General features: G+C 43.7%; 1 protein-coding gene across 1 annotated transcript in view; it reads right to left on the bottom strand.

Annotated features, from left to right (window-relative positions):
* Positions 1-20,731, bottom strand: part of plxnd1 (plexin D1) — an 84,988-nt gene that overhangs the window by 11,463 nt on the left and 52,794 nt on the right. Inside the window, exons 16-27 of the mRNA XM_058052627.2 lie at positions 20,391-20,570; positions 20,152-20,236; positions 19,791-20,060; positions 14,415-14,561; positions 10,229-10,343; positions 8,882-8,989; positions 6,175-6,287; positions 4,525-4,629; positions 3,560-3,690; positions 2,030-2,228; positions 1,818-1,964; positions 277-433 (exon numbers count right to left, since the gene is read on the bottom strand). Coding sequence (XP_057908610.2) covers positions 277-433; positions 1,818-1,964; positions 2,030-2,228; positions 3,560-3,690; positions 4,525-4,629; positions 6,175-6,287; positions 8,882-8,989; positions 10,229-10,343; positions 14,415-14,561; positions 19,791-20,060; positions 20,152-20,236; positions 20,391-20,570 — 1,757 coding nt within the window. The remainder of the gene's footprint in view (positions 1-276; positions 434-1,817; positions 1,965-2,029; positions 2,229-3,559; positions 3,691-4,524; positions 4,630-6,174; positions 6,288-8,881; positions 8,990-10,228; positions 10,344-14,414; positions 14,562-19,790; positions 20,061-20,151; positions 20,237-20,390; positions 20,571-20,731) is intronic.

The raw sequence follows: 20,731 nt of genomic DNA, 5'->3' as shown, positions 1-20,731 counted from the left end.
CCGTGTTGTGACTACGGATGTCGCGGCCCGTAGAAATACTCCTGGGCCATTAATCAAATCGGCACCGCAGGCTGCACAGCCTTTTTTGGAAGCAATAATTCTTGTCATTATTACTGTACAATGTCCTCAATGCATCCTGCCACTTATTTAATTGCAGCCCCAGGTTAGTGGAGCTTCATGAGAGGGATTGACCTTTTGTAAAGGTGACTGTCAAATCTCTGACGGCCGTGGAAGAGAAAAGAATGAAAACAATAATTAGCGAGACGACGATCTTACCGAGGTCTACATCCTCTGCTCGTGGCCACTGGGAGAACGGAAGGTTCTTATAAAAGGCTTCTATGATTTTCTCCTTCACTTGGCAGATGGTGTCCGTATTCATGACCCTGACAGGTAGCGAGTCCATACCGCAACCCTGAAAGGACACGTTGATGTTCTACAAAAAGAAATACAGAACAATACGTCAGGGATTTTCAACCTTTTTTTGAGCCACGGCACGTTTTTTTACATTGGAAAAATCTTGTGGCACACCGCTAACCAAAAATGTTACAAAATGTCACCACGACCTCACACGTGCATCAATAAGTCTATGGGAGGAACAAGGTAGGTGTTGCCACACGGACCAATATTACATTGCTATGCCGGTCAGTAGCCATGTTTTTACATCACCACTTTTTCTCTTTCCGAATGACCTTTCGGGAAACAATGGTATCCATAGAAAGGAATATTCCAATCTCTTGTCAACATGCGTCGTGAAAATCAACCAGAATAGTCAATAGGGCATGCCCAGTAAAACGTATCAACATCACGTGATACCGGCTTCCCCGAGTTATTCTTTCACTTGTTGGAATAACTCCGTGTTGACAGTTTTTCCGTCTGTCCAGTCTTGGAATTTAGTTTGAATCAAAAACAAAGTGCCGATTGCTGGCCTCCATTTTTAAAAGTGAAGAACGTCTGGATCTGCGTGTTGCGTCATATCTGAGCATGCGCTGAAAGAAAGCACCCGGGATCAATTTAAAACAGGAAAAGATCAAATTCAATCTTGCTAATATTTTATAATTAAACTCAGGACATGTTTTATATAGATATATATTTTCTTTTTTAATAAAACTGGACTTGTGAATAAAGTATAGAAGGGTTTAGATTCTGTTCCACAGATGGCGCTAATGCATACGAAAGATGCTTGCCAACCGCCAATAAACAACAGAAGAAGAAGAACGCACCCTGACAACTTTCCGTTTGAGCGGGTACAAGATACCTCAATCGGATTGGGGAAAGGAATATTCCATCCCTGTTCAATTCTTTCCGTTTGAGCAAATAAACCAAAGTGAATTGGAATATTTGGGTCCATGTATACTATTGACATTCATTCATTCATTCATTTTCTAGCGCTTTTTCCTCACGAGGGTCGCGGGGGGTGCTGGAGCTGTCTTCGGGCGAGAGGCGGGGTACACCCTGGACTGGTCGCCAGCCAATCACAGGGCACATATAGACAAACAACCATTCACACTCACATTCATGCCTATGGACAATTTGGAGTGGCCAATTAACCTAGCATGTTTTTGGAATGTGGGAGGAAACCGGAGTACCCGGAGAAAACCCACGCATGCACAGGGAGAACATGCAAACCCCACACAGAGATGGCCGAGGGTGGAATTGAACCCTGGTCTCCTAGCTGTGAGGTCTGCGCGCTAACCACTAGCCCACCGTGCCGCCCGGCTATTGACATAATATTTGCAAATGATGATTAATAAATGTTAATTATAAAAAGTGATAGTGGATAGTGGATAGTGGCGTGTGTTACTGAGAGGGTAGCCAACCTGTGGCTTCGCTTCGATATTCTCCCGAAGCAGCCACTCTTCATTGAGGGTGTAGCGTGCTTTCCCTGTGATGGCATCAATGGATCCCTTGTTGATCTGCTGCTTGATTGCACACAGCAGAAGGAAAAAGGGCTCGCCCACTGTTTCCTGAAGAAGAAGAAGAAGAATAAGAAGAGTAATTATGAGAGATGTTTACAGAACAACGCCCTCACCTTGAGGTAGCTATACATGCAGATGGACATCCAGTTGGTGAGCATCTTCTCCACGACAGACTCGGTGCGACGCAGCATCAACTTGGGGTTCTTGGAGGCCGAAGCGTCGATGAGGTCCACCAGCAGATCTTTCATAATACTCGTGTAGTACTCCAGCTTGCCGTGGAGGGCGATGGTGAGCAGGGATGCCAGACTGCATCTACGCGGTGAGACAACACAGGAGGACTAGTGATGAGTTAAACCTCGCAAACATGGCCCCCGTGTGCGGTCCGGGGGGAATTGAACACAGCTGCATTAGTGTAACAATAACAAAGCTGTCTGTCATCCCCGCCTCAATCTGTGGTTGAAGAAGAGGTGCCTTAAGGACCCGCTCTAATGCAGGGAGTGTACGGATGACTAAACCACCAGTGGGGGGTTCCTTCAGAAAGAGCTAGCAGAAATAAGCTACATCATTAAGGAAATGACCATACTCTAGTCTTGCTTATGGAAGTTCTTCATGGAGGTTCTTCATGAAGATGCACAATGTTTGCTTTTAGGATACGCCGGCTGCAGCACCCTCATGTCCTCCTTCACTACATCCATGAACCTCCTCTTTGGTCTTCCTCTACGCCTCCTACCTAAACGCAGCATCCTTCTACATCCTTCATTCATCTCTTCTCTGGACATGTCCCAACCATCTCAGTCTGGCCGATAACTGACTTTATCTCCAAGGCCTCTAACATGTAATGTCCCTCTGATGTACTCCTTCCTGATCCTATCTATCCCGGTCACTCCCAATGAGCACAAGTACCAGTTATTGCCACATTTAGTTGGAACTTGTGAGTTAAGGTACACACACAATTTATAATCATTCCTGATCCTATCCATCCTGGTCACTCCCAATGAGCACAAGTACCAGTTATTGCCACATTTAGTTGGAACTTGTGAGTTAAGGTACACACACAATTTATAATCATTCCTGATCCTATCCATCCCGGTCACTCCCAATGAGCACCAGTACCAGTTATCGCCACATTTAGTTGGAACTTGTGAGTTAAGGTACACACACAATTTATAATCATTCCTGATCCTATCCATCCCGGTCACTCCCAATGAGCACCAGTACCAGTTATCGCCACATTTAGTTGGAACTCGTGAATTAAGGTACACACACAATTTATAATCATTCCTGATCCTATCCATTCCGGTCACTCCCAATGAGCACAAGTACCAGTTATTGCCACATTTAGTTGGAACTTGTGAGTTAAGGTACACACACAATTTATAATCATCACCGATCCTATCCATCCTAGTCATGGGGGTGCTGGAGCCTATCCCAGCTGTCTTCGGGCGAGTACACCCTGGACTGGTCGCCAGCCAATCACAGGGCCAAACAAGGCTGGTATTTCCATAATTATATTACATAATCAGCTTTCAGTATAATGTAGTGCACCCCCCCCAGTGCAAACAACATACCACAGTGATAAACATATTCCCCCCCTCTGTGACAGTGTCTGAATGGCATACACTAAAAGTAACAAAGATGGTTACCTGTCTCGTACAGCAAAGTCTTTCTGCTGCTCCAGGGCATGGACAAAGGTAACCAGGAAGTGCTTGTTATTGAGAAGGGTGGCGAACAAAGTGATGCCTTCCTCGACATTCGGTCTGGTCGGGTTGGTGGCCTGGTGGCAAAAGGGCGGAAAATAATTATTTCACTACATGACCTGCTGATCTTTCTTCATCGACTTCATTCTCTTTATCAGGTCCCGAGTGTGCACTGACTCAGGTGCTTCCTCCTCCATCATCGCTTTTCCGAGCTCACACTCCGGTCCCGAAATGTGCAGAGTTGACTTAATGAGTCTGGTCTATCAATGGACGCGACTATGCAGCGGGGTGACAAAGTCTTCCCTCCAGACTGCAACCATATGGTGCAGTTTGCACGCTGACAGAAGGGGAACAGAGTTGTCCATTAAGATAAATGCTCGCCTGTGAGATTTATTTGCTGCTACCTGGAAACACTTCCTGGGAAGACCATGCGGATCCAGGGCACTTCATCACAGTTAGACAGACTCCCCCCCTCCGGCTCCCGACCCCAAAACTAGCTTGGGATTCTTGCTTTCTCCGCTAATGTGCACACACACATACGTACGTGCATGCAGAGGGAAAATGTGAAAGTGCGTACCCCCCCACTCACCCCGCCCCACCTTCTTTAAAAGGTTTCCCCTCCATCGCATGCGTTCACAGAACAAGAAGAATTTCCACGAGAACCCAAGTATCCAAAATCTAAGTAGGAGTGTAGGCAGAACATGCATTAAGCATTAACTACACACACGAACAAAACGCACAATATGCTTTTTTTTTTTTTTTTTTTACTTCTCATCAACAACCCCACAGTAGAGCCTTAATAAGCTTCTGTGTGACCCAGTTGAAAAAAGCGGGGAATGAATAAGGACCCGAATCAAGGCACTCTGACAGAAGAGTACGCAAGCAAACTTCCTAATGGCTTAACCCCTCACCTGCCACTCCTGCAGCAGCGGGTGGGTCTCCGGCAGAGCTCGAGGGCCCATTGAATCGTACTCATAGGCGGGCTGGACCAGGCTTCGCTCGTAATCAGAGCACATCTGAAAAACACACAGAGAGAGCTGGAATCGTAATTACGGGACTATGAGAAGATCCGCAGAGAAAGAGGAATCTTCTGGTAAATGAAAACCGGATCCAAAGGGCAGAATTACGTAGTTCGCAGTCCTTGAATGGACTCTGAATGAGGAAACACGACACCCTGACGCCAAACATCCCCAGACTTAATGGTTTCGGGAGCAAACCGACGTCGGCCTGTCATTTTACGACACATTTGGATTGTAAGCCGGATTGTGTTAAAAATGTAGACCAGAGTGTCCGGCGGGCCACATTTGGCCCGCGGGCCACGTGTTTGAGGCCCCCGCCTTGATATGAAAGTTTAATGTTAGTGCGGCCCGCGCAAGTTTGATATGGATGCTGTATGGTATCATGTACCCAGAAAAAATTATTACGTTTGATTCATGTTCATGTTAAAGGTTAAATAACTGTTAATAGTTATCCTCCCTATCCGTGTGGAAGTGGTGAGTTTTGGGCTATTTAAGTTGACAGGAAATAACTTGAAGGCTACCGTTTAGGTCGCTAGCTCTCTAGTTTGTGAGTTAGCATGTGTCTCAAGACCCTGCAGTTGCGCAATATGTTGTAAATAAAAAAGAGTATAAATGTGACTATAGTCGTGTTTTGTCATGTCTACAGGGCTCTAATAATGCTTTGTTCATTTTAATCTGAAAAAAATAATTTGTCTACCCACCAACTATATGTGCTTTCTTAAGTTTTTATTATTATTATTATATTTATTAATTTATTACTGATTGATTGATTTTCTTTATTCTTGATTTGTTTATTTATTTTTCATCTTATTTTGTGTAGAAAAATAAAAAGTAAGATATTTGAGAACAGTGGAATGTTTTATCAGAGCTTTTCTTGGAGAAAATTTGAACCAAAGCGAAGTTTTAAAAAAATTTTTGTTTTTAATAAATGCATTTTTTTGGTTTTTTTTGGAAAACCTGAGTCTCACCCAGACCCGAGCTCCAGTGGCCCCCAAGTAAATTGAGTTTGAGACCCCTGATGTAGACAACAGTCACTGTTTTTCCTTGGAGTCACACCAGCGTCCAATGTCCAACATGGCCGCCATCGGCTGCACACTGGGAGAGGAACGTGGGCATGTGAGGTGACTACGATTTGACAAATCAGAGGGAAAAGTTCCCTTGTCTCAGTGCCCGCCATTGTTCTGTCTCCTTGAAAGTCCATGCCTGTGGTTGCAAGATAAAGCCTGCTGAGTTGTGCGCTTGTGTATTTGTGGAAAAAAATACCCACGCACTGATGGACCCCTTCAGGGCGGATCACACGTCAGAAAAATGCTTACCTATAGCGAACGCATTAACTCTCCGCCAGGGTGCCAATTTATGCGACATTTGGCTACACCTACTGTGTATTTAAAGCCCCATGGTGAATTTTCCTGCATATTCTAAAAGGCAGGGAGTATGAAATGGGACATGCAGGGAGGACAGATTAGCTCAGCAGCAGCAGCTGCAGACAAAAATGATCATGTCTCCAGAAATCAGATGGAGAAGATAAAGTGAGATTCTCACCTTTGGGAAGAACGTGCGCGTGACAAACTGTTTATATTCCAGGAATGGAATGCCCTGGCTGCGATTGAGTTCCTTGGTCAAATCCGTCATGTCTGTCTGCAACTCTGCAAAGCCTGAAAGGACAAATGGAATAAAGCAAGATTTGCATGGTGGACACATGAAATGTTTTATTTATCATCGTGAAGAGCCAAAAATACACAAATTATACCTGTCCTATAAATACATAAGAGGCATACAGAAGAGGCTCATTGGTTTGCCAACACTGAGAACCTTAGTATCTAAGAATCTACCATCAGCGGGCGACTGCGCTCCACTGAGTGCTCTTGTCCGTGACTACTGTCATTCATCCGAGTCACTGTATTATCAGGGCACTTTTAAGCTTGTCTTAGATGCTAGGTTTAATTAGTCCGTGCTTACAATTAGACAGGATAACTGTCGAGCTCCATAAGATCCGTATATCCATCCATGCATTTTCTATACCGCTTATCCTCACGAGGGTCATGGTCATGCTGGAGCCTATCCCAGCTGTCTTCAGGCGAGAGGCGGGGTACACCCTGGACTGGTGGCCAGCCAATCACAGGGCACATATAGACAAACAACCATTCACACTCACATTCTCATATTCTTATTGGGAGTGACCAGGATGGATAGGATCAGGAAGGAGTATATCAGAGGGACATTACATGTTAGAGGCCTTGGAGATAAAGTCAGAGAGGCCATACTGAGATGGTTGGAATATATATATATATATATATACACACGCTAGAAGGATGCTGCGTTTAGAGCTCTGAAGGGAAAAGCCAAACCAGAAAGAAGAAGAACCGGTACTTGTGCAATCATGAACGGGGACAAAAATGTGTGATGCTTGCACAAATGCTAAGCCGCACCCCCCCCCCCCCCACCCCCCCAATTGAATTGTTAAGACACAGGTGCACAGAGGAAACGTGCAGATGTGAAAAATTTGGAGTCGCCAATTAATAATAATAATAATACATTGAATTTGTGTAGCGCTTATCAAAATACTCAAAGACGCTTTAGAGTAAAGAAAAGTAGAGTTGAGTAAAAAAACAGAGTAAAAGATGCATTAAATACAACATTAATATGATGCATTAAAATACAACATTAATATGTTCATTCAGAGTTAAAACAAGACTACAAATAGGGCACAGCAGTCAGGTATAAAAAGTTATACATTAAAAACAGATTTAAACAGGTGGGTTTTTAGTTGTTTTTGTTTGTTTTTTTTTATTTTTTATTAATTTTTTAATTAAAAAAAATTTTTTTTTTTTTTTGGAAGGTGGGAAAGTCGGGGCAAGCACAGAGTGAATGGGGCAAAGAATTCCAGAAGGGGGGGTCAGCGACGGAGAAGGCTCTGTCTCCCCAGGTTCGGAGCTTGGTCTTGGATGTTGGGATGGAGAAGGTATGGTGGGGTCAGATCGAGAAAGGACTTTAAAATAAATACGTTGGGGGACAGGAAGCCAGTGGAGGTTTTTAAGGACGGGGTAAAATTAACCTAACATGCACGGGGAGAACATGCAAACTCCACACAGAGATGCCTGAGCGGGGAATCGAACACAGGTTTCCTGTGTTGTCTGCGTACTAACCACTCCTCCACCGTGCAGCCCAGATCCGTAAATAAAAAAAGACCTAATCTTAGCAGAGTAGATTTTAACTTCCAACAGGATTGGCAAAAGTGAACCACAGCACTGAAATGTTCTCATAAGCGTGTTGAGGCTCAAGGTGACCTCCAGTGGAAATGTCATGTTCCAGCATGTAGTAATGATAGTGTGTTATAAGAGAAGATAATGTCCTGTTCTAATCAGACTTGCTGATCTCTACACTACAGCGCCCTTCCTGCCTGCACCGCGTCAGATATATTTGGGTTTTTTTTAAAAACGCTGCTTTCTTCATGCCGTGTTTGCCTGGAAAGACAGGAAAACAAGACCTGCGGGATTTAGGAAAAGAATTCTCCTGAGTTATCTCTTCTGCCGCTCACTAATGTGCTCTTAAGCACGAGTCAGCTCACACCCTCGACTCCTGATTAGCCCCAGAAGGCCCAAATAGCAAAGCTCCCCTTCCTGTAAGCTGGAACGTGTTCATTCGCCATCTTCTTTTACTTCCTGTTCTTTTGTTTCCTCTTTAGTCTCGGCAGACGTTCGTCTCTCCCCACTCAATCTCAAATAGGTCACAAATCAATCTGTGTCCAGCGACCGAGCAACTCCTCCTTCCTCCTCCTTCTTTGAAACTTCTGCTTTTCCTCGCACATTTCTCTCTATCACCCCCCCCCCTCCATCTTTAAGCCATAAATCTGGCTGCTCATACATGAAGTGGCATTTCACAAAGCTTTACTGGCATGCCCCAGAAACACAAACCCCAACGCTACCGTTAGAGGCCATGTCACCCAATCACTGCGACCACATATGACTGACCGCTTGTCAGGCGCTGGGTTTTTTACGAGTCACGTTTATTAGGCACAAATCCGTCAAAAGATGTATCATCGAGACATCGCCAACAGGAAAGGGACGTCTAATAAACACCAGCGGAAGTACACAAAACAACACCAACAAAGGTGGTCGATATTTCTGTCTACCCTCCATGATCCTTTTTCTTGGAAACTGACACAAAACATCATCGGGGATCCGAACACGGATCGAATAGAAGTGTGTGTGTGTGAGTGTGTGTGTGTAAGTGTGTACATTAAACACACCTTTACGGATCTCCTCTCTGATCTGGGACTCCATCTCTTCCATTTGGAGTAAAGTTTTCTGCCAGTAGCGTTCTGCCCTTCGACTCTTTGTGCAGTAAACGACAAGGGCTGGAACGGACAGAAAGAGAACAGTTTAGATAGGTTTCAATCTGCAGAAAGTAGTACAATAAATAAAGGGCCGTTGTGAAAAGTATCTTGGTCTGGCAACTTTTACTACCTTTTTATTTTAAAGCCAAAAAACATAACAGCACCACAGTTGGTTAGCATGTGGAAAACTTTTGTGCAGCCAGAATAAAATAAGAATACACACACAAACACAAAAAAGTAGTCTCAGACAGGCTAATCGCAATTTTCAGTCATGTCGTTCATACAATAGGTCAGGGGTCGGCAACCTTTACTATCAAGAGTAATTTTACCCCCACGCTCACTAAAGGAAAATAGACTGGGGTCACAAAACATAATTAATTTATTAATTTAATAATCAATTTTATTTATTAATTTAATTATTTAATTTATTCATGCTGGAGCCTATCCCAGCTGTGTTCAGGCGAGAGGCGGGGCACACCCTGGACTGGTGGCCAGCCAATCACAGGGCACATATAGACAAACAACCATTCACACTCACATTCATACCTATGGACAATTTGGAGTCGCTAATTAACCTAGCATGTTTTTGGAATGTGCACGGGAGAACATGCAAACTCCACACAGACATGGCCGAGGGTGGAATCGAACTCGGGTCTCCTCGCTAACCACTCAGCCTTACATACATGTAAGCCAAAGAAGCAGAGAAGACGACAATGCTCCTTTTGTGGGACCCCCGCTACCCCTCCATTTCTCCAGCTCGTCCAATCACAAGCCAGAACTCAGCCAGGATACATTCAGGGTCTCACAGAAAGTCAGAATTTTTTAAAAACACATTACAAAAATTCATGAGAATTACAAAGGGAGCCACAACAAGTAGGCTGAAGACTCACATGTAGCTCTGGAGCCGTAGATTGCTGACCCCTGCTATAGGTTATACATTCAATGCTAATTTGAGTCGCTAAACTTAGTCAAACTGCTATCTGAATCTGCTGCAGGTATGTTAGGAGTTGTCACAGTGTTTATTTTATGTTAATATTGATCTATATAGAGTACATAAATGTTACTTATCATATTTAAACGAGTGACATATTTGGTCAGCGACCTTCGAAAACCATGTGGTAACAAACAATGATGTCTTTGTGCTGCGGGCCCTGAAGACGACTCAAGCAAGCAAGCAAGCAAGCGCAGGAAACTGAAATCCATAAAGTATGTTTGTGTGCTCCACATCTGGATTATCTATCACCGCCGACAGCGACCTACCCACGGTGCAGAGAAGCAGCAGGACGCAGCACACCACGATGGACACCACGATGGCCAGCTCGCTGCCGCCAAGCTGAACTTTGGCGATGGTGTGCCGATAGTTGCCCACTTGTACCTGGAAATGGCGAGAAAAAGAGTGCAAATGCGTGAAGATGAGTGCTCGTCTGCAGGATTACAACCCAAGCAACAAAGCCAACCGGCTAAACGTCAAATTGTTGATGGGATTTAAGAAGATTTGTATTGGAGGAACAACATATCGGAGTCAACCACAGACAACATTCAGCTTGTGTAATATTTGGAATGTCAGGCCCGCAGATTCATGTCGAAAAGAACAGAGCCTATCAAAAGTGTCCACGAGCCTTGTCCCTCTTTCAATGATACGCCTAACTCATTTTGGATTTTACACTTGATATTTAAACAGCTGAGGGGGTTTGATCATCGCTTGGTTTAAAGTCTCATTGCGGTTCACAGAGAATTTTTTTTTTTTTATTACTGACAATATGACAAAGTGTCACATTGAATTAAGGGGCAGATGTAACACGTTTTCCCTCTTGCCTTTGCTAATCAGTCCGTTGACAGTATTACAGCACAATGGCGGCTTATGACATGGATTTACATATACGTCCCTGTGGGGAAACATTTGTTAAAAAAAAAAAAAAACAAACAAGCATGCCCCTAATCAAACATAAAAAACAAAAATTGACAATGTCAAAAACGACAAAATGCTTGTTTTCAAAAACAAGCTTCAAATAAAAACAAGACATGTTTTGACAGCATTGTGAAGACCACAATTTCATCAAGAATACATTTAGACAATGATTATAAATTGTGTGTGTACCTTAACTCACAAGTTCCAACTAAATGTGGCAATAACTGGTACTTGTGCTCACTGGGAGTGACCAGGATGGATAGGATCAGGAATGATTATAAATTTTGTGTGTACCTTAACTCACAACTTCCAACTAAATGTGTCAATAACTGGTACTTGTGCTCATTGGGAGTGACCAGGATGGATAGGATCAGGAACAAGTACATTACACTAACATTATATGTTAGAGGCCTTGGAGATAAAGTCAGAGAGGCCAGGCTGAGATGGTTGGGGCATGTCACCACCATAGTCACCATGCCACCATAGTCAATAATAAAGAAGCATAGAAATACAGAGTTGGCTTCAGGGTGGGAGTGGAGAGCAGGCTAATAGACATGTTTAGTAACAAAAACAATTTACATATACAAAACTGTGGTGAGACCAGCCATGTTGTTTGGCCTAGAGACAGTACCACTGAGGATGCTGAAGTTCTCATTGGGAGTGACCACGATGGATAGGATCAGGAACGAATACATCAGAGGCACATTACATGTTAGAGGCCTTGGAGATAAAGTCAGAGAGGCCAGACTGAGATGGTTAGGACATATCTAGAGGAGAGATAGTAAATTCTCACCTTCTTTATCAAAGTGATGACACTTGCAACGTTCTTTAGTCGTCTATTTTGCCACCATAGTCGATAATAAAGTAGCATAGAAATACAGAGTTGACTTCAGGGTGGGAGTGGAGAGCAGGCTAATGACAGTGCCACTGAGGAAAAGACAGGTAGCAGAACTGGAGGTAGCAGAGATGAGGATGCTGAGGTTCTCATTGGGAGTGACCAGGATGGATAGGATGAGGAACGATTATAAATTGTGCGTGTACCTTAACTCACAAGTTCCAACTAAATGTGGCAATAACTGGTACTTGTGCTCATTGGGAGTGACCAGGATGGATAGGATCAGGAAGTAGGAAGTAGGGAGTACATCAAAGGGACATTACATGTTAGGGGCCTTGGAGATAACGTCAGAGAGGCCAGACTGAGATGGTTGGGACATGGGAGAGATAGTGAATATATTGGTAGAAGGATGCTGAGTTTAGAGCGACCAGGTACGAGACGATTTTCTGTGGCGAACTGGTACTTGTGCAATCATAAACGAGGACAAAAATGTGTGATGCTAAGCACAAATGCTAAGCCTGTGTTAAGACACAGGTGCAGAGAGGAAACGTGCAGATGTGAAAAATGGCCCCGGCGACATGGAGCAGGAGTCACATGGCTCAGCCTAACCCAGATGTGACAAGAAAAGACTTTCACTTCTGCCTTCTGAGGAGTCAGCAGGATCTCTGTTGACCTTCCTCGCATCCTTCCCTCTCCCCAGCCGGTCTGAACATTCACAAAAAGAGATAAAAAAGCCTCCAATCCTCATTCCAAATCCCTTTTACACTGCTTTCCCTCAGTCTGGGCTGGGCTTCCCCCATCTTTGCAGTGCGGGCATTTATTTGCACTATTAGAAAGAGCCGGCGCCTTCTTGCAGAGCAACCAGATCGGGTGTAATGGAGGGTAAAATGCCATTGTTCCGTGTTCCTGTTTCGCTCAGGGTACGAGGCAAACGTATCCCCTTGTCTCCTTCACAGCCAAACTAAACACAGGCTTGTAAAAATAGACCTAGCGCTAACTGGAAAGTGAGCGAAGAAACACAAAAAGGCCACAAGCGACGCACCGAGAAAACTTGTATACATTTATTCAAATAGTTCAAATAACACGCACCCGGTGATTATCTTCATGTCCAATGTCATCTTCACTTTGAAGAGGCCACCACGTAATATGGTATGGTTTTTGCTTTTAACCAATGACCTTGCTTTGTGTCAGTGTTTATTCTCAGATAATGGTGGAGGACACGGTAGTGGTGGCGCAGCAGCAAACATGCACAAAACAAATATATAAAGAAAGCTTTTCCTTCTATTTCTGTGTGGGAAAAAAGGCAAATGGGTTTTGCAGCAGCTCTCTAGCGACAGACTGACATATGTTCCAGAGCATTTTCAGCAAACCACTCACATTCAGGCTCTTATTTAAATATTGATGAATACTTTCCCCCCGTAGAAACAGAGCAGGGGTGGAGGAAAGCAAACAGCAGGGACGGACGGGAATGTCTGCTTTTATCAGGACAGCAAAGGACTTGGCTACATCTTGATTAAGACTACCGTAATTGTACCCGCAGACAACCGGGAGACAAAACAAACACATGAGTGAGGAGTGGGGACATTGAACAACACGACCTGCGTGCCGCCATAAGCCCATTGTATCTTATTGACAAATTGTCATGCTAAAAATGGCGCATTGATAAGGGATTAAAGAGATACAAGGGAACTGATTAAAGCTGCTGGAATGATTATCTGGGTGCTCATGTGGGGGGGGTTCATGGGGGGGTGCAACTGAGGTAAAGTCTCCAGATCACAGTGAACAGACGCACATTTTTGTCTATGTATCATCCATAAGCCCCTTAAAGAACCATATTTGATGGTTAATAGCTCATGGTAAGTAAACATATGTGATTGACACCTGCCAATCAGCAATAACATAATGATAAAACTGTTTAAAAGCTATAATGAATATAATGACATAATTTCTACTCATGAGGGTGGCGGGGGTGCTGGAGCCTATGCCAGCTGTCTTCGGGCGAGAGGCGGGCTACACCCTACACCAATCACAGGGCACACATAGACAAACAACCATTCACACTCACATTCATACCTATGGACAATTTGGAGTCGCTAATTAACCTAGCATGTTTTTAGAATGTGGAAGGAAACCGGAGTACCCGGAAAAAAACCCATGCATGCATGGGGGAGAACATGCAAACTCCACACAGAGATGGCGGAGGGTGGAATCGAACACGAATCTCCTAGCTGTGTGGCCTGCGTGCTAACCACTCAGCTAATTACTTATATTACAGGGATTATGTTGCATTTCACTGATTGGCCATTGCTCAATGTTAAAGAGCTTAACCACTGCAACTTGAGCTAGATATTGGGTAAAAATGTACTTTGATTATTCCTGTCATGACATGGAAAAATAATCCCTATGCGGTTTTTTTAACATGTTTGACATGATTCAAAATAAATATGAAACTTGCTTCCATATAGGAAATAATCCCTGGAGGCGGAAGAAGAGGATTTGGCTCAAAACTTCAAAAAGATACTTCCATCTGTTGTAGTCCCACAGCCTTGAGAGGACTACAATTCCCAAAATATGCACAGGATGTTTTTAGACATCTGAAGAAATAATAAATATTGCACCAAGCATACATAATCTATATTACTGTGTCTTCTCATCTACGTTATGGGATGTACAATATGATGTTTGCATGCTGGCATACTCACAGTGACGGGCATCTCTCTCTCCCGGGGTAGTAATCCGCTGATGGTGCAGTGGAAGAGCTGGTCATTATGGAAGCTGATGTTACATGGGTATGGGCCAATCATCACGGAGTATTCGTCTGGCATCAGCTTCAGATCGCTGGGCCCTTTCTGCGACAGGAAGGAACACAAACAGCTGTCACTCCATGAGTGTTAAGAGACGCTAGGGGGTCTCGAACAGGGTGAGATAACACATTGGTTCATGCACTCCTAAGTGAACCGTGGCAGGCTTGTCACACAGCTGTCATGCAGAGGAAGCCCGCAGACGTCCATCTCGTCGGGATGGAAGTTCTTCTTAAAGAAGCAAACAAAGCCGCTGACTCTCTTACTTGGATGGCCTAGTCCAGGGGTGCTCACACTTTTTCAGCATGCGAGCTACTTTTAAAATGACCGAGTCAAAATGATCTACCCACTACAAAAATGCAAAACATCTGTTTATTTTCAAATGTATTGAGGATTATTTGTACGTACATTGTATGTTGATGTACCTTACATAACCAAATGAGCCAATATTGCAAAACACACATAATTAACTATTAACATTTTTTGTAATTACCTGAGTTTACTTTGATGACTTGCACTGAATTGAATCAGCCAGGGATGCATAGTCCGGACAGTAGCTGCTGCTAGCCAGGTTAGCCAGGTTAGCCAGGTTAGCCAGGTTAGCCAGGTTAGCCAGGTTAGCCAGGTTAGCCAGGTTAGCCAGGTTAGCCAGGTTAGCCAGGCAAACGCACTTCGAAAAAGACATTGTGAAAAAAAAAGTCCACCTCCCATTCCGTATGGAAGTGATATGTTTTTGCCTTTTTACTTGGTCCAGCTACTTCACTCATTTTAGTAACCATAAACTTTAGCGAGGGCTTAAAATCTGACGCAATTCGCCGACTAGCTTAGCACTTTGCATCGTTGTTTACGCATGAGCGGTGACCTAAAGGTCAAAATTCAGTTGTCATCTGATTGGTTGTCCTGTATGTCAATCAAGTAACGGGGATGGATGATAGGCTGACATCGTAAGTTCTGCGGCACTTAGAGACGTTGTTTGATTTGATTGGTCACCCGAAGGGCAACATTCAGTTGTCATCTGAATGGCTGCCTTGTATATCAATCAAGTGACGGCATTGATGCTAGGATGATATTTTTTTAATCGATCGACCAGTACCACCTCCGCGATCGACCGGTAGATCGCGATCGACTTCATGAGCACCCCTGGCCTAGTCTATACAAACAAATCTGCCGACAAGGACTCCACCCCCCCCACCCCCGCCACCCAAAATAATGTTCTCAGAGCCCTTACCGGAGTTGGTTGGAAAACCAACGACCTAGCCAGTCCACGTCCCGCGTCTATCAGCAATACATTTAAATGTTTCACACAAAGTCACCATCATTGATAACAAACTAAGAATAAAGCAACAGATGCTATTGCATGACTAAAATGAAAACATTAAATTATCACGCAGGTTTGACTATTTTTAATTTAACCGTGTACTCAGTAGATGCTTTCCAAGTGAATCCTTCATGAATACTACAAATGTCCAATATTGGCTTTTTTGCCGATAACTACTAAGGAAAAGACAGGAAGCAGAACTGGAGGTAGCAGAGATGAGGATGCTGAGGTTCTCATTGGGAGTGACCAGGATGGATAGGATCAGGAAGGAGTACATCAGAGGGACATTACATGTTAGAGGCCTTGGAGATAAAGTCAGAGAGGCCAGACTGAGATGGTTGGGACATGTCCAGAGGAGAGATAGTAAATTCTCACCTTCTTTATCAAAGTGATGGCAGTTGAAACGTTCTTTAGCCATCTATTTTGTCAATAATAAAGATGCTGAGGTTCTCACTGGGAGTGACCAGGATGGATAGGATCATGAATGATTATAAGTTGTGTGTGTACCTTAACTCACAAGTTCCAACTAAATGTGGCAATAACTGGTAATTGTGCTCATTGGGAGTGACCAGGATGGATAGGATCAGTCTCACCTTCTTTATCAAAGTGATGGCAGTTGAAACGTTCTTTAGCCATCTATTTTGCCACCATAGTCAATAATAAAGATGCTGAGGTTCTCACTGGGAGTGACCAGGATGGATAGGATCAGGAATGATTATAAGTTGTGTGTGTACCTTAACTCACAAGTTCCAACTAAATGTGGCAATAACTGCTAATTGTGCTCATTGGGAGTGACCAGGATGGATAGGATCAGGAAGGAGTACATCAGAGGAACATTACATGTTAGAGGCCTTGGAGATAAAGTCAGTTATCGGCCAGACTGAGAAGGTTGGGACATGTCCAGAGGAGAGATAGTGAATATATCGGTAGAAGGATTCTGCATCCAAAGAGGAGGTTTATGGAAGTCGTGAAGGAGAACAACGAGGGTCGTTGGTGTGAGAGAGAATTGTTGAAAAGTTACAGATACAAAGGATGAGGACTTGTGGATTTGTGGGAGAAGATGGTTTGGCTTCCGTTGCCTTTATTTGTAGTCCGTATGTTTTAGCATGCACCTACTAATACGGTAGTTGGAGGACATCTACTAAAAGTTCTGAACATTTTCTGGGAAAGCGTATATAATAAAGTACATAATCCACCAGCGGGAGCTTCAAGTTTTTGTGTAATCCTCATCTGAATTTCTTTAACACAGACTCTCACAGGGTGGATTTATTTGGGAATAAAGTTGCAAATGCAGACGTAGTTTTGCTGCAGTCGTCAAAATTATTAGTGCTTTCGGATAACAGCGGTTAAAATTCCAGGATGCGTTTGAAATAGTCATAATATCTAACGACTAACAGAAATATCTCTGTTAATTTCAGCTTTAAGTCTAGTTTATAGGGGATGAATGAGATCTGGGCAAAAAAGCATCACTCCAGCGATGGTGCAGAATGAGAAACACATACACACAGGGTCGAAAGCACAATATTGGCAGTCAAAGTACACAGCCACAGTATAATTATGTTTTTTTTTTGTGCATCCCATTTTTGTGCATCGTTCCATAGGATTGCATAAACAAATTGCTTTTTTGTTTCTCTCTCGCTTAGCATTCCATTCCAACAAACCTCAGTATAAAATGTAAAATGAAGCCTTCCAGACACTTCAAGTCATAGATGTTTGTGTCTTTTGTTAAATTATCTGATAAGGAAGTGAAAAATACAATTTCATTGTGATTTCTCCGCAGTCAAGTGGCTAACGTGAGGCGTTTACTGTGTTACTGTTTGTGTTTCTATGCACTTCCTTTTCTCAGCAATTAACTTGGCGACTAAAACGATGGGATTACCAACAGGGAAGAAAGCCAAAATAACAAAAGTGAGAGCCAATTTGGATGGAATTGTAATATCCCTTATTTAATTTATTTTATTTTTCTAAAGGCATGACAACTGAGGAAGTGTGTGCGTGTGCATGTGTGTGTTTATCCCGACTGTGCTTCCTTGCTTTGATTACACCCTTAGGACTCTGTCCTGTCTCCAGAGCAGGATGCCACCTCCCAGGTCTCTGTCAACAAATACTTCCGAACGCGCACAAAAATGCTGACACAAAGAGCATCTCACACTGTGATACAAAATTGTCAAATATGTACGACAACGTTTAACAAACACGCTCTCTTTGTGGCGACTTTGTGGCCACAGATGTGCCACAAGGCTACGATACGAGAGTCGCCCATGCAGACGGTTAGATTCCCGCTAAGGCCCCCCGTCCTGACACATGCACTAACATGCAAACAGAAGGCAGCGCTGCCATCCTAAGATGCTGCCCTTAGCATGTGCATGTCAGCCCTCTGGGTCGATGGATCCGTGCAGACAGGTGCCTGGATGAGCCACAACAACACAGGAACGTGTTGTTGGAACCCTACAGCCCCCCCCCCCCCCCACACACACATGCCACAAGGAGCCCTGTCAGGTTTCCAGCTGAGCTTCCTTTGCAGACAAATAATAAACAAACGTCTCTTTCACCCGCTTGAGTGTATGTTTATGTTTATTATCACTAGCTTTGGTTAGCAGATCCTGCTTTATTTCAGCTACAACTACACATGGATATCTTTTTATATTATTACTTTATTCATCTATTACAAATAGAAATAAATTCAACTTCTAGCAAACCGCAGACTACAGAAAGTACCATTTAGAATACTACCAATATCCAGCAAAGATAAAGTTAGATAAGAGTATAATAGAGCAGAGGTGTACAGTTATTTTCTGTAACGCCCCCCCCACCCCCCAATATAAAATACCATTGACATATTGATTATATCTTTTCTTTATCTCTACTGTACAAATTGAACCCAAAGCCGAAACCGGGAAAACGCAACAAAATAGACGGTGAAATACAACTTGCCTGACGTGATTCATCAACTTTGCTTGAATATGTTATTTATGGTTTGTTACATAATGTTTTCTAAACACTATTCCATGATAGCGACAAGGCTGCAAAGCATTATACATATTATATAAACGATATATTTTAGGGATATGTTTATGGGGGGAATGGCGGCGGCCACATATACAATCCAATTTATTTTCTATATTGCTTATCCTCATTAGGGTCATGGGCATGCTGGAGCCTATCCCAGCTGTCTTCGGGCGAGAGGCGGGGTACACCCTGGACTGGTGGCCAGCCAATCACAGGGCACATATAGACAAACAACCATTCACACTCACATTCATACCTATGGACAATTTGGAGTCGCTAATTAACCTAGCATGTTTTTGGAATGTGGGAGGAAACCGGAGTACCCGGAGAACAAACAACCATGCAGTCTGCTTTCAAAACTCAAACAATGTATAATATATTTAAGCAAAGGTGATTAATCGTGGGGCTGCATGGAGGTTTAGTGGTTAGCGCGCAAACCTCACAGCTAGGAGACCAGGGTTCAATTCCACCCTCGGCCATCTCTGTGTGGAGTTTACTCCGTTTTTTTTCCACATTCCAAAAACTCCAAATTGCATGCATACCAATAGTAGTGGATATACCATAATAAACAATAAACATGCAAGCAACGCAGCTGCTTTTTTCTTATTAAGTCAATGATGGGTGCTGCACGGTGGACAAGTGCAGGCCACACAGCCAGGAGACCGGAGTTCGATTCCACCGTCGGGCATCTCTGTATGTTCTCCCCGTGCATGAATGAATGTGAGTGTGAATGGTTGTTTGTCTATATGTGCCCTGTTATTGGCTGGCAGCTGGGATAGGCTCCAGCATCCCCCGTGACCCTCGTGAGGATGATTAATCGTGTAAGGGAACCTTTAAGAGTTGAGTTGATTGCAGTGCCATGGAAACAAATATATCCAAACAACATATGTATACGATGTAAAGAAGATTAATTAAAGAGGGGTAATTAGTGAAGCGCTAATCTGACTCACATTGATGATGAGTGTCAGTTGCTCTCCCGGGTGATGTTTAATCAGCTTCTCCTTGTTGGCGGTGAAAAACTGAGGGTCCTCCACATATTCCAACAAGAAGTGACCTTTATGTAGCTCGCCCTCCTCCTCCTCTGCCTCACTGTCAGAGGACGAGAGGTGGTCTCCGATGTAGAGAACTCCATTCAGGTAGAACTGGACTGAGGTCTGCTTGGACTGGCTGGACGGTGGGGACGGACATGTAATCATGGAGGGTGAAAGAACGGCACATAGCTGAAAAGAAACACATCATGAACACCAAATAAGTCTAACGGTCAAGTTGAAATCTCGTTTTTTTTTTTAAATGATGTCGCTGATGACTCACAGTTTGTCCGATTCCCAGCACCTTCATGGTGACTCTCTGCACCAGGTCAAAGCCCTGACCTGTAACTGTGATGGTCCTGCCACCACTGCAACACACACAGCACAGCAACACGGTACTGTAAATACTAAGAAATACTAAAGAAATAAATATACTGTACACCACTGCTCTGACACATACTATGACAGTGAGTGGGAAGAGAGGAGAACCGGTACTCGACCGGGCTGAGATGTTTCACCAACCTGAGAAAGCTCTTATCTGGCTTGATGAAGCTGATAGTAGGGTTCTTGTCGTACATGTACGTGGTGCTCAGCTCTTCACTGTGACAGGGGACGTTCTCAAACTCCACACACACTACCACTAACTCACTGCTTGCTTGCAGAGCCGGAGGCATGGTGCACTCCATCTTGTCATCGGTTTGTCTAAAAGAACGAGGGAGACCATTTTTAATAAATTGGATTCATCAGGATTGAAAATGTGTCCTTTCAGAACATTCATTCATTTTCTATCGCTTATCCTCATGAGGGTTACGGGGGTGCTGGAGCCTATCCCAGCTGTCTTTTGGGCGAGAGGCGGGGTACAC

This window comes from Doryrhamphus excisus, linkage group LG15 (genome assembly GCF_037039965.1).
Source record: "Doryrhamphus excisus strain RoL-2023G ecotype Guam linkage group LG15, RoL_Dexc_Guam_v1.1, whole genome shotgun sequence".
NCBI lineage: Eukaryota > Metazoa > Chordata > Actinopteri > Syngnathiformes > Syngnathidae > Doryrhamphus > Doryrhamphus excisus.
Note: the sequence above shows the minus strand (reverse complement) of the source record. Positions and strands in the feature narration are given on the sequence as shown.